The following is a 14,974-nucleotide window of genomic DNA, read 5'->3' as shown; positions in this document are numbered from 1 at the left end:
AAGAAAAGGATAAGTCACAAGGAGAAGGACAGGCGCTGGCATTGACGAATGTTTATGGTTTATGGGTGTTTAACGTCCCAAAGCAACTCAGGCTATGAGGAGGCTATACACCGCAGCAGACACAGAACACAGGGAGGTGACGACACAGCTGTGTCTGCTGCGGTGTATAGCATCCTGATGTCTCATCCAACTGGCCTACACATCTCCCCTCCTAAGTCAGGCTATGAGGGACGTCGTAGTGAAGGGCTCCGAAAATTTCGACAACCTGAGTTTCTTTAACGCGCCCGACGAATGTGCCAATCCGGATATGAGGTGGCACCGGAACCGTGGACTTAAGAGGAGAAGGAACACTTGCGAAAACATTGAAATATGAAATACGGCATAAAGTAGGCCCCGCCGCGGTGGCTCAGTGGTTAGGGCGCTCGACTACTGATCCGGAGTTCCCGGGTTCGAACCCGACCGCGGCGGCTGCGTTTTTATGGAGGAAAAACGCTGAGGCGCCCGTGTGCTGTGCGATGTCAGTGCACGTTAAAGATCCCCAGGTGGTCGAAATTATTCCGGAGCCCTCCACTACGGCACCTCTCTCTTCCTTTCTTCTTTCACTCCCTCCTTTATCTCTTCCCTTACGGCGCGGTTCAGGTGTCCAACGATATATGAGACAGATACTGCGCCATTTCCTTTCCCCAAAAACCAATTATTATTATTAATAAGTAGGACCGATGACGAATTTTCATCTCATACTGCACAAAAAGCGAGGAAAAAAGCTCTTCAGCGCAAGAAGCAGCAACAAATGTTAGTGGACCCCATGAAATCGATGCTGCTGCTTGAAGTAAAGTGCACTCCCGCATACAGAGATGGCTGATTATGAAGCGTGAAGATGTCAGTTACGTGAAGTACAGTAACAGGGCTCGCAACTCCCAGCTTTCGTTTTTCTTTGGCCTCGCAAGCACCGTAAAAGCTAGCCTGGAGGCTACTGCACACCGTGGAAATCACATGATCGGGAAATAACGGAGAAATCTACTAAAAACAAATAGCTGCCATTCTACAGCACTCTAGGGCCATGTACAGTAACAGGGGCGCGCTGTGAGCAACCGGAATTCTATGCGGTGGCACACCAGTCCCCGTAGTGTTTGACACGCGTGGCAGAGATCAGCGGACAAGGTCCATCTATGTTTGTTAATGCAGTCGCTCTGCCTGAAATTTAAGAACCGAGAATACAAGACAATGGACTGGCTTGCGACTGATCCATACCGCTTGGAGCTTTGACTACTCTGCACAACGCGAAATGTATGGCAGTGTCGGCAGCTCCTCGAAGCACCAGGGACGATGCCGACAACACCACCGATGTGCGATCTCGAACGAACAACTTGCGAAACAGACTCCAAGGACCTATCTAAACCACTTAATAATAATAATAATTGGTTTTTGAGGAAAGGAAATGCCGCAGTATCTGTCTCATATATCGCTGGACACCTGAACCGCGCCGTAAGGGAAGGGATAAAGGAAGGAGTGAAAGAAGAAAGGAAGAAGAGGTGCCGTTGTGGTGGGCTCCGGAATAATATCGACCACCTGGGGATGTTTAACGTGCACTGACATCGCACAGCACACGGGCGCCTTAGCGTTTTTCCTCCATAAAAACGCAGCCGCCGCGGTCGGCTGCGTTTTTATGGAGGAAAAACGCTAAGGCGCCTGTCAACATTGTTTTCATGATGCGAATTTCAGGCTTTGTGATATCTCTTTACGCTTTGATTGCGCAATTCAAAACAAAGTCGATTATCTTTAGAGGTAGTGCGCATTTACATATGCATCTATCTGGAGAACTTTCTATCAAGATGACTCCGAAGCAAACATGTCAAGTGGCACTGCCAGACAAAAGGAATCACTGCAGCGCTGGGCTCGTAGAGAAAGCAATGCTGTAATGGCGGCTAGTTGGTTTGTCATCTTCAGGTTGGCGCGCTATACTTTGGCACAACGACTATAGTTGAAAAAAAAAAGCTAGCTGCAAACAATGCATTCCAAGATTCGAGGAAACCCTTTAATCGGGCATTTCACAGACCGGAATGAAAAGGTAATCTTTAAAGCATACGAAATGGCGCGGAGTGGTTCCAAGGAATGCGTAAGCGATCCGTCGATAGTGCTGACGCACAGCGAGATTCAGTTGTTTACAAGCAGCGCAATGGAAAGCTGTGATACACGGGTTATGGTTGCATGAACAGCACTTAACTTCTTGTATCACGGGTTACGGTTTCATGACTAACACTTAACATCTTGTATCTCACACGTGTTTGTACATTTGTTCTTTGTATGCGAGTATATAAGGAGAGCAGTACATTTAATAAACAGTTGAATGTTCGTGCACGTACCTGTCTTGTACTGTTGTTTTTTTGTAACTAGTCCTTGTGCCAAAGTATAGCGCGCAAACCTGGAGGGGTCGTATAGAAAAATACGAGATAACATATTAAACTGCGGTATTTAAAGATAGGAATACAGGTACGATTTTTGTTTGGTCACCTCAAAGCGGCAAACCCAATTAAGCCTAGAATAAATGCTACGAAACTAGCCCACAGCGACACGCTGCTGTGCATATAAAAAGAAAACGCGCGTAGCACAAATTCAGGCGACGAGACCGCACCTCCCCGGTGTTCGCTTCCTCACTTTGAACTCCCCTGCATGAATCTCTGGCAGAGAACAAAGGGTGTACAAACAGCTACAGAAAACATACGATAGCCGCTGCTTTCACTAATGACAACTACTGTCACCGCGACGTGAGGAAGACGGAGAGTAACAGAAACACAAACATTTCGACCAGGGGAGTCCGAGACACCGCTGCGCAGTTCTTATCGCGGCTGCGCCAAATCACAGTTTCATTGGGAGTGTCTTTCTGTTGAGCAAGTGGCCACTTCGTTTGACCTTTCTGGCTGGCTACCTCTGGCCTGTCGGCCAACGTCAGCTCCTGACGGGCTGATTTGCTTCTTAGGTCGCCACTGCCAGCTTTGTTGGCCTCAATCCGAGATTCAAATGCTCCGGCCAACGCCTTTTGGGCGCCTCCGAGCTCGGAACTCTTCCCTTGGCGCGAGGAAGACAGTTCAGGCAGCTCGTAGTTCTCCTCGGAGCAGCCAAGGTCCTTGAGGCTCAGTCTGACCACCCTGGTGCTGCCACCGGGGTTGCTGCCACCATCTGGCGACGACACCTCTCCGAATCTGCATTTCACGTGCTGCAATTCACGTCGGAATTTCTCGCTGCGCGTCACCTTCTCCAGCTGCAGGATCCACGATAGGCGGCAGTCGCAGCCAAACTTGTTTCCTGCGCCAGAGAAATATTCCCCCGAAAGCTCCTGACGACACAGTAATGACCTATTCTAGGAACTGCCATTCTACTAAAACAACGACTTCAGTAAAAAAAAAAAAACTTTATATGGCCATATGTGTGTGTTGCGTCTGCCGTCTGTTCATCACACATCCATACGTTGTGGGAAATGATGGTGACTATATTTTATTCACGCAAGGGCAGCTTGGACAAAGAGCGCTATACCTAACTTGTTTGAGGCCCGCACGAGGTGCGATTAAAAACCAGTTTTTCAAAGCACTGCACCCCTAAGAAGCCGAGCAGTAGGCTAGGGCGATGCTAATGAACCTATTGGAAAGCCGGTGAGTATCCGGCGGGGCGGGAATTGAACCCTGCACCTCCCGCAATCCGAGGAAGATGCACCAACCACCGGGTTACTGCTGCGGTACCGTCCTTAATAATAACGATCACCGTGATCATCGTAATCATAATTGTTATCATCATACGAATACCGTTCAGTGTGGGACCTCAGCCATTCATCTATTAACAACCCTCCCTTGCGTTAGGTGCGGACACCCTATCCCACCAAATCGGCTCCGAGATGTTATCTCTTCACATGACTCTAAGCGGCGCCTGCTGTGTCTTTCTTCTCTTGGAATCAAATCTGCCATCCCAATTATTCACCGCATAATTCAGAAGTGCACGCTGTTAAGCAAGTCAGTCGTGCATCGTTAAGCAAGGGACTGAGCAACACAAACATTGACATGAAGGGCACAAGAACAGGTGCCACTCTTTTCGACTCTCTTAGCTCTAACCCTATCATTTTTCTTTCCATGGCATGTCAAGCACTCGTTATTCAAATGTCAAGCGTTTCGTTAGCTTACAATTTTCTGCATAAACAGCCATGTACTTTTCATTCGAGGGATATCGGTAAACTGCTGTTCATTACTTTAAATTGCCTGCCGAGTCCACTCTAACCAATTTTATTCTCCTGGGTGTTTTCTCCTCATAGTTCCAATCTGCCATATCACAGCCTGGCCTAGATTGGCGTGGATTAATATACTGCACTACTCACTGCAAACTGCTGCTCGCTTACCAGGCACCGCTGTAATTTTCTCCACATTCGTCACTAAGCTTACCGTTTCACTATGCCTCTTGAGCTCATCAATAGTGCGCCGCAGTTCACCTACTGGTTGATTTGGAGGACAATGCCATGAGCAAATCGGAGGCTACCAAAATTTTCTCTATTAACACTTAGTTATTTTTGGCCTGCACTTAATGAACTAACAAAGAACGCTAGCCAAGGGTACAGTTGTGAGGATGTGTGCAATGAAAATATGAATATAGGGCACCATGACCTTGATTAAACGCTGTTTTGTTCGCGTGTTTAAGAGCGTGTTAAATATAGCAAACTGCAGTACACGAAATTTTGAATATTGGAAAATTGTAAGGTACTGTTTGCGGAAATATTGAAGGTAATGGCCCATTTTTCTCATGCGTAGCAAAATCTTTCTTTTAAAGTGTTTCCATCGCTCGCACCGAGAAGTTAAGATTGTCACAGCAAACCGACGGGGAACGTTTTTGACGACAGCAAAAACGTGAATTGGAAAAAAAAAGCAAGTCCCCCGACGGGAGATCTGCGTATCAATTGATTGTGATAGTGAACCCTTACATACTAAAAACTACCTTCACAAACTCTTTCCTGTTCAAATATGATTTTGTGCAGAATTTTTGGGTATGTAACCATGAACTATCACCATAAATTTTGAACATGTAATATCAGCTACACAAGCACCGTTCTCGCATGCTCTTTTGTGGGCACGAATATGTACCACTCATGTAAAAATATCCTGCTGCAGCACCCTCACCACTCACCGGTGAGAGTCAGGTCCAAGAAGTCTGGATGTATTGTCTTCAAGTCCTGCAGTGTCCTCCATGTAATCGTCAAGAGTTGGTTCTGCGATAGGTCCAGGCCCATTACGTTAGGAGCTCCGACGAACATATGGGCGGGAAGGGCACGTAGCCGGTTGTGGGAAAGGTATAGAGTTCGCAACTGCAGGAGGCCATCGAACGCCAAAGGGTCCACTTCAGAGATGCTGTTGTACTTGAGGTCCAGTTCAGCAAGCTTCGGCATTCCGCCGAACACCCGCGCATCCAGCCTCTGAATGTTGTTGCGAAACAGGTCGAGTCGTATCGCTTCCGAAAGCCCTTTGAAAGTCTGCTCGGTGAGGTTAACGATGTTGTTGTCACTAAGATCCAGTTCCTTGAGACTGATCAACTCAACGAAGGCCAGGTCCTCAACCCATCTGATATGGTTTCTTTCAAGGAAGAGCTGTTCCAAAAGTGGAAGCTTTCGAAAGACCTTTGCAGAAATTTTTGTCAGTTGGTTGTGGCCAAGCTCGAGCGTCCTGAGGCGGGGCAAGTTGGCGATTGATTCTTCTTCGAGAGCGACTATGCCGTTCGAGGCTAGTGACAGCCATGAGAGTGTTGGAAGGCCGTTGAAAGAGCCCCTCTTCAACACAGCCAAGTTTGACTCCGAAAACTTCAAGCGCTCGACTTTAGTGGCGTGATTGAGTGTTTCGGTAGGCACAAAGTCGAGCTTATAGGTGAGGCCGAATGTGTTGAACGCTAAGGAGACAATGGAAGTGTTGTTTTGGAAGGACTTGAAGACGGCATGGCTGGGAGTCAGTGGTCCCGTGACGTAGCAGGATACGTCAATGGTGCGGTCTCCGATGTTCTCCTTGTCACAACGGCAGTACATCGGCTGATTCACCAGGTAGCACAAGGCAGGCATCACCTTTAACGAGCTGGAGCAGGCTACGAAGACGTAAGCACCTGGCGGACTGCACAAATAAATGCTGCGATGAAAATGAAATTACTGCTTAAGAACACCTCGTGAAATTGCGCTGCCAGAAATAAAGAAATAATTAGATTTGTTTTTTTAGCTATAGCATAACTTCTGAAACTGCTCCTTGGCTCGGATTTAAATCTAAGGGTAACATAACTATCACTAAGCGTGGCTTAATTAATCTCTTGTCAGAAACAATGAATCCAACAATTTTGGTGTGCTAATATTTTAACAATAACCCGATTTTTTAACTCTCCCTTTAAAAGATAAGACGCTTTTCTTTTGCCTTTATACAAATAAGTGTCTTTGTTCACGGTTATTCCCGGCCTCCTGAAGTGCTTTTTAAGCTACACTAAAACGAAACGATGCGAACACAAAATCGATAAGTCAGATTTGGCAAATGTGCGCTTCGAAGTTTACTCGCGAGCAATGAATAAATCAGCCTCCTGCGCCAAACTGCAAACCAAATTCTTTTTTTGCATGCGTTCTTTGCCTGCAGAAATGAATGAAAATTATTTTTTCCTTGCAAACAAAGGACCCTAAAGTCATACGTAGTAGTAGTATTAGTGTTTTTTTTTATTAAAATAATATTAAAAGGAAGGAAAAGATTTTTGCTAGCCCCGGCATCTGCCGACGATACTGAAGCACCTGAGCTGGGGCAGCGGAAATAAAGGATAGCAGGAAGAATGGAGAAATGAAATGAAAGAGGTGAGGGGACGTAACATCTATCGCCCGCATCTTGATGAACAAAGCACGCTAACAGCGCTGCACTCAAATTCTTTGCTTAAAGACGACTTCGACGCTTTCAGGAGCAGTAAGAAGCGCCACAGCCTTCTGCATGTAGATTCTGTTGAAACAGACAGCTGTGGCATGGTCACGTGTTTTCAATCCTTCGAACAAGCCGAACTGTGCAGACGCGGATGCAAATGCGTCATGCATTGCACAGTGACCGGGGCCAGCCGTTGGGAGCGCTTTGCTTTTATCATTTCACCCGTTTGGTTCTCCCTCTCCAGTTCCATTAAAGTTCCTCCTCCTCCTCCGTTTGGTTCTCCATCCTTCGTGAAATGAAAGCGGTGGTCTCTGCATTACTCACGAGCGACAAAAGTTCTTTTTCCTGCCCTGTAACGTCTCCGTACACTCCTCTTGCTCCGCGTCGCCTATAGCTCGTCTTCATTTTCTGCCCAGCCTCTTAAGCTGCATCAAACGGTACCACTGTCGAAAGTATCGCAGATCTCCAGGCGGTCACCAAAACGCAATTGTACAGCGAGGTAGTTAGCGCTCGTCCTACGTCGTTCTGCTACTGTGTCTGTGTGTTTTTCCGCGCTACTGTTTTCTTTTCTGGAGGTCGTTCACCCAATATGAGGGATTTGTGACAGCGATTGTGAGGAAACAATTTGAGCGATGACCGGCCGCAGATGCGCGATGGGGCTTTGAACTAGCGTAACGCTTCCTAGGGGCGACATGACACTTCGGGCTATAGCAAGAATCGATATAGAAAGGTGTACTTGTTTCGGTTGCAATGCTTATTGGAAATATAGCGCACCGGGCGCAGTAGGGAAGACGAAAAGTAAACAAGCTCAGCGCTGCGTTGATGTGTCGTACACACCAAGATAACTTCAAAATTAGATGCGTCATGTTTTTAATTCCCTCAACATTTCTCTACACGACACGTTCTGCCCAAGCCCACTTCTGCTCTTGATTTGCAGCTACCATTTTATTAACACGAATGTTAAATATGACCAATGGATATGATAAAGGTTAGTTTCAAAATAAAGCTCCGAGTAAAGCGAGATAGCAACAACAATGTCGGCAGTTCTTTTTGCGAATTTTAAAGCGCTTTGCACCAATCTGGTGAGACCTACAACTGCAGTCGCAGGTTCGTAAACTAAGAACGCATGACGAGTTGCAAATGCGCATAAGGCTAGCGGCCGCCTGCTACAGCCATTGCTTCAACGCTCTCGTGAGAATGCGTAGTCTCGATCTGGTGATGCACGCAAAAATGAATGCTTGTGGTTTTTCCCACTTCCGTCGCGAAGACTCATTTCTTGATCATGCGGAAAGAGAGAGAGCAGCAGGGCTTTCCGAGTACCAGATCTATGCGAAGCTTATTAGATATAACTATAGGCATACGCAGAGATCTAAGCTTCATGCTATATCCCGCACCAGACTTGGCAGGCTTAGCTGCTCTTGGTTGAGGTTGAGGTTGAGGTGTTGAATGCTACAGGTGGGGTTAGCCTTGCTTTATCTGCCGCCAATTGCTCCACCGCAGCGTCCCTTCGATATTAACAATGCCGCATCTACCCCGCTAAGCGCACAGTCCCTTATAATAGCACACATTCTCTCCCGCAGTCACCAGCTATGCACACAATCAATCCACACAGTTCACATCAGAGTCCACTCCAGAAGTCACCATCTATGCACATATTCAGTCACACTAGAACATAGGCCATTGTAGTGCCACACTCCATACACACATTCACTCACAGTATAAAGTAGTCCACTCCGGAATACACCATCTACGCACACATTCAATCACAGTAGGCCATAGTCCGTTCCTGCTGTCACCATTTAAAAAACAAGATCCGTGTTCTGCAGAAATGTTAAAAGAAGGCGTGCAGCCTCCCTTCTGCATGTCTGGTTTCCACTCGGGTAGCTGCTCTTGCGCTATAGACGTGAACAAAGATAACGACATGTGCACCTCGAACGAGACCGCAGGCTGCTGTGAAACATTGTTGGTCGTGTGCAGCAATACTCAGCAAGTACTTCACAGGTGCCTGCATCAATTTTTGTAATACGGAACCCAAGAAAAAGACGAATTAGTGAGTAGTCTCTGGTGTGACGAGACGTTAAGGGGTGCACTGTACAGGAACGTGCAGAGCACACCCTTGAGTTTGTGGCTACATGCCTGGTAAATCTGATAAAGCCTGATAATGCTGAAAAATATTTCATGCAGTCCTCCTAGCAGAGCTTCCCCGAGTCTGGACATTATATCTGATATCAACGGTGAGGAAGTTAAGCTGATAAGTTGCTCCCGACAGGAAGCCCTTGATACTCAAAAAAAAAAACATTAATTGTCGTTAGTTTCTGTTTGTTTGCGTATTGCTCAATGTGCACTGGAATGAAGCCCACGGACATACTTGTGCGCACCAAACATGACAGTGACAAAGCTTTTAGCGGCGTTTTTTAAGAGACGCGATTCACGCTTGTCAGAACTGCTTTATGTACACGCTGTTATGAACGGGATCCACACCAGCGATTAATGCGAAGATTCATCGACCGGGATGACCACGAGGTAGCGGCAATTTCGACAGATAGTTGACCCCACAGGGACCCCTGCGAAAAAAAGATGCCTCCCTGGGAAGCAGCCGCTGGCATCTATCCCACGCTCTCGAAGAGGGGGAGATGACCTTCCCTTTGTCTGCAGTTCCTCGAAAGCAACTGCAGACAAATGAAATTAACCTTCCCGGAATCAACCGTGACTGACAGCTTCGGACGATGTGGCAGCAGACCTCAGTATCCTCCTCGCCCATTCCCACGGGGCTCCGCGGGCTATGTGCGGCGATTCTTCCCACCTGTGTCTCGTGTGGCGAAAGGGGCGGAGCCTCAGTGTATTTAACGAGCGTCCCGAGTAGGAACGATCGCTCTGGGCCCTGACGACAAGGCTCATCCAGTCGCTCGACGCTATGAACTCTTAATTCTTGACTGTTTGTTCTTTCTTTCGTAAAATATGTAAATAAGCTTCCCTAAGTGCCAGTAAACCTGTTTGTGTTTTTGTTGTCCCAAATGTCAAGCTTCCATCCTTCCTCGTCCCTTATCCGGCCAAACAACGCTACCCTGCATCGAAACAACTGGCCATGCTACCCGACTTTTAACAACGCCTACAACGCGTCTGGGTGCCAGTTCGCACAGCAAACAAAAGTGTTCTCCACGAGTCGAGTCAAAACATAGGTGCACATGCAGCTAATGCACAGATGTCGCAGCAACGCACCGACAATAAAAAAAAGAAGAAACGGAACCGAGCTCAGACGGAAACTAGAGTATATCGCTAGTCATATATGGGAGCACAATATTTACCTTCGGCTCGTCTGTATTTGGACGAATAGAAACGCAAAGTATCTTTTTTTACCTAACAGCTCGTGGTTGCGGCAAGCACAAAAGGAATTCTATCTTAAACCGGAATGGAATTCTCTAGTGACTGATGAGACACGTTTTTATCGTGTACACACGAAGATTAGTGATGAGACTCAACATGAGCGCATAGCAGTATTCCAAACCTAAATTATTCCATATGCTTTGAAGCCAACACATATATGTTTCTGGCCGTGACTGTGTGTGCGCAGAGCAGGTTTTCGCCAAGGCATTCCTTTTTTATCACTGACGTTAAAGAAGCAGCATCACTAATGTCCCACCAAATGTTAAACATTCAATGCGAACTCCCGTGAACTTAAAGGAGGACTCAACGATAACGAATGGTTTTCCGGAACGAAGGAGCTTTGAAGCATGTTAGTACAATTTACTTAATGCATCTTAATACGAAGCAAACCACACGCGTAGGGTAGGGAAAGGCGACAGCTCTTCGAGACCAAGATTATTTGCTCATGCAAAGCATCCTGTGTGTGCACCTACGAGGAACGGTCTTAAGTCCGGGAGCGTATCTCTCTCTCTCTCTCTCTCTCTCTCTCTCTCTCTCTCTCTCTCTCTCTCTCTCTCTCTCTCTCTCTCTCTCTCTCTCTCTCTCTCTCTCTCTTCTCTTTCTCTCTCTCTCTCTCACACACACACACACACACACACACACACGCACGCACGCTCGCTCGCACGCACGCACACACACACACACACACACACACACACACACACACACACACACACACACACACACACACACACACACACACACACACACACACACACACACACACACACACACACACACACACACACACACACACACACACAAAACGGAAGTTTCTTGCCGAAGGTACTTATCCTGACGTTGAACAATATTAATGTAGCCTGAATTCGCTCGTGCGAGCACAACTTTGGCGCCTGTACACATCCGGCTGCGAGCGATCGCAGCCAGGAGGTTGAGTTTTACCACGTGTATTTGAACACACACACACGCACGTACATACACACACACGCGCACACGAATACGCACACACACACGCACACCACCTCACTCCCTCTGCCTTTCATGGCACATGTGAGGGCTATCGTACAATATTCAATAAATCGCGCAACCAGCTGTGCGTCCGCTTTTCTGGCGCTCATACATCATGAGCAGGCCTTATTAAGTGAACATGCCGTCAGTGTGTACACGCCAACCATAAATAGAGTTCCTCTGCATCGCGATACTTCAGTATACATTCCCCTCCTCCAGTTTTCTTTTTTGCCATTGTTGCTGAATGCATAAACCTCTCCGCACTCCAGATTTCCGCGTCGAAGAAATCCCTTTGAGCCCCTCCCCCGCTAAAAAAAAAAAAAACCCTGGCTAAGTGCCTGGATGTAAAGGTTGCTTATGATGAACACATGCACAGTTTGAGTGTCTTGCGGTTTCAGTCGTCGAATAAAGTGGCTGGCAACCATGCGCACTGAAAAAATGGAACGAAGGTGGCGTACAGAGGAAAGTGCATAATGAAACGCGGATTTTCAAGGTGGTCGCATTGTGTATATATATATATATATATATATATATATATATATATATATATATATATATATATATATATATATATATATATATATATATATATATATATATATATATATATATTCCCAGTGCCTCGAACAGACATGACCGCATTCCGGCCTCAAAATGGCGAGAATTTCATTCCAGCACCAATCTCGCACATTTGTGACCTATTTTATCCAGTGCAGGCCTACCTGATAGTGTTCCGTAAATCACTCGCAACGTGAACTATGGTCGTCTCGAAAAACACAACTCAGTCGTTTGGCTCAGGCATCCAGCAAGCGTGAATGTTATGAGGTATCAAGGGAGAGCAGGGCAAAATAATTTAAATAGAAAATCTAGCCCTTACTACAAAACACATCAAACCTTTTTTTTTTAGTTTCTTGTAAAGTTGCATCATTTTCTTCTATTTAATATAAGCGAGTAATTACTCGCTAACATCCATCCAAGCGCAACCATACGAGTAACCTGCACGTGTCCACTGTGCACCGAAATCTAGTTAACTTGCGCGTCATTCCCAAATATTTGAGAATTTGCTCTCTACTCATGCATTACCAATTTGAAGCAATTAACTCCCTGAAAGTGTTCACACCAAATCATCCTATCTTTACCTCTGACCCTTCCTCACCTCCAGAGTGCTGTAAACAGGTCCCAGCCACGTTTCGGACGCCGTGATCTTGTCGGCTTCAGCAGCGGAGAAAAGACGAAAGTATCAAAGACAAGGCTCCTCCATTCACGGTAAACTCCTCTGTTAGAAAAAGTCATCATACTAACAGCCTTCCTCTCTCACCAACACACCTATAGGACGCAGTGATGGGGCGGTACAAAATGCACTCCAAAGGGGCGGGCGCTTGGCGCGAGGTCCAGGCAGGACAGATCCGTCGACGAACGGCGCACGCAATGAACTGCCAGGGGCTGTGCGCTGCGGCAGACTTGTAACGGCAGCAGTCGCTCGACAAACAGCGACTCGTGACCGAGTGAAATGCCTGGCGCGCCGCGCGTCGCAATCGTCAAGCGGAGGCCAGACACGCGGGAGAACGCACGCCGTGCGTCGCTGCCGCTGAAGCACACGCAGTGAAAGCTGTGTGGCAGGGTTTTAATGCACTGAATGCATTACTCATGTGTATGTTTTTCCTATCCAGTGTCCGCTAATCAGCTACAGGCTTCATACACTTCACAGATGACTACGGTTATAAATGTTATCCATAGGTGATCTCGGAAGAAGATGAATAGCAGTTGACAATGAAGACCATAGCGTGAGTAGAACCCACGGCCATCGCGTTGTAACTCGCACACGAGAGAACAATGCCTCCCCTCGCTCGGTGCCTTATTTGCAGCGCTCGGTGTGAATGCGCGACGCGGGCTCAATAGACACCTTTTGCATACCGTGTTAGGGCTACCCTTACCGGAGCACCGTGAGCCCGCGCGTCGTCACCGCGCATGCGCAGGCCGCCTCGACAGCGCAAGTTACCCGACAGCTGCGCGCAAGCCTGCGGCATCAGGACCAATCGACGCGTGCGCAGTGGTAGTGGGCGGGTTCCCGGTACTACTCTAACGGTAACGGTAATAAAGTACACGGTATGCTAAAGGTGTCTAATGCCGGTTGCTGGGGCCGCGTTTCTAAGGAGGCGATATGCAAGGCGCTCATCTGCTGTGCGATGTCGGTGCGCGTTAAAGATCCCTTTGTCTTTCTGTCTTCCTTCTTTCGCTCCTTCCTTCACCCCTTTCATAAACAGAACGGCTGAGATGGTCACCGAGATGTGATAGTTACTGCGACTTTCTTTCCTCAAAACCAATTGAGTTGAGTTGAAAGTCCTTAAGGAAGGTGTATGGCCATGGGAGAGGGTAAGGAGAAGTAGGCAATGTTTGCAAGGTCGTCAGTCAACTCACATTGCTCTGATAAAGCCACTAAGCGATTTTAATTTTTTTTTTCGACATAGCGAAACGTAGCACGCGTCCTCGAGGAGTCCAACCCGACGTCAGCTCGGACGTGAGTGCAGTTTTTACCTCGCAACGAATGGGTCCCGCAATTATGTTTTGCGCCTTTTGTCGCATTCAGCAAGACGAGAAAAAAAAAACCTACGAGATGTGTTATATTCATTCGCGTATGGTGAACTAATTGACAAGAGAAGACACGGCTTGTTAGCTGAAGCGTTGTCTCTAAGTGTACACAGAAGTCCTAGGTTGTACTTTCCTAGCAAACTGTTAACACCACCGGTAAATATAAGGAGCAAATGTCCAAGCAATGGTTGGTAGGCCGGACGGTAAGGCTGGTCACAGCCATTACAGTCATGGACTAGTGATTACAACCGAGAAGATTTTGCTCCTTTTCATATCTGTCGTATATATTAACTGGCTCACCTAGTCCGGAGCTCGAAGATTCTTCGCTGATATAGTGTTTTAACGTCTTTAACCAGAGGTTTCAGATATGCGTGAAAAAGTGGATGTGTGGAAATGCGAATAGGGTGCGCTGTCACTTGGGTTTGCGCTTCCGTTTCACTTCTATGGACTCGGTTTTCAAGGTCCAGCAGACTTCTGACATATATCGGTGCAGTTGGACTTAAGCTCCGCCTTAAGGGTATGACGCGATAGCTTTAATGGGTCAATGTTCATATATGCGGAATTGGTCATTCTCTTCTTCACATTCATAGGGGAGTCCTCACACCACTCCTCGCGAAGAGGTGCAGCGAATGGGTGACGCGCCACCGCCTTGCGATGGCAGGCGCTGCCGCCGGTGGGGCTTGTGAGACCCAGAATGCTCTGTCCGAGCAGCAAGGTCACGGAGGGTGGCTTCGGATCGACAAACATGGGCGAAAATTTTAGGAATTTCATGGTGGACAATTATGCTTCCGATTAACATGCTTTTATTCAAAGCAACTATTGCATGCTTTCATGATTTGCTCTTTTGGGAAGTGATTTGGTGATTGAGATTGGTTCTCGCCTTCTTAAGCAAACACGCGGTGACGTCCCGGCGCGGGGGTCACGTGGTGGGCGGGTGGGTGAGCGCCAGACGGCTACGTTTGCGTTGACATCGCTAGCTAGTGTCATGTGGCCGGTGTGGTGGAGTGCTCTCTCGAATGACATCACAGGGCTGGTCATCCAGTAAAAAGCCGGGACGTCAAGCCACGCCTGCTACCGACGGATACAGCGGT

At 47.3% G+C, this 14,974-nt stretch overlaps 1 protein-coding gene across 1 annotated transcript in view; it reads right to left on the bottom strand.

The window, feature by feature from the left end:
• LOC144095252 (uncharacterized) overlaps window positions 1–12,833 on the bottom strand; it is a 30,891-nt gene extending 18,058 nt beyond the window's left edge. Inside the window, exons 1-3 of the mRNA XM_077629034.1 lie at window positions 12,451–12,833; window positions 5,161–6,143; window positions 2,760–3,303 (exon numbers count right to left, since the gene is read on the bottom strand). Coding sequence (XP_077485160.1) covers window positions 2,760–3,303; window positions 5,161–6,143; window positions 12,451–12,590 — 1,667 coding nt within the window. The 5' untranslated portion in view covers window positions 12,591–12,833. The remainder of the gene's footprint in view (window positions 1–2,759; window positions 3,304–5,160; window positions 6,144–12,450) is intronic.
• Between the last annotated feature and the right edge of the window lie 2,141 nt (window positions 12,834–14,974).

This window comes from Amblyomma americanum, chromosome 6 (genome assembly GCF_052857255.1).
Source record: "Amblyomma americanum isolate KBUSLIRL-KWMA chromosome 6, ASM5285725v1, whole genome shotgun sequence".
Classification (NCBI taxonomy): Eukaryota; Metazoa; Arthropoda; class Arachnida; order Ixodida; family Ixodidae; genus Amblyomma; species Amblyomma americanum.
The sequence above is the reverse complement of the archived record's forward strand: the minus strand, read 5'-3'. Positions and strand labels throughout refer to the sequence as shown.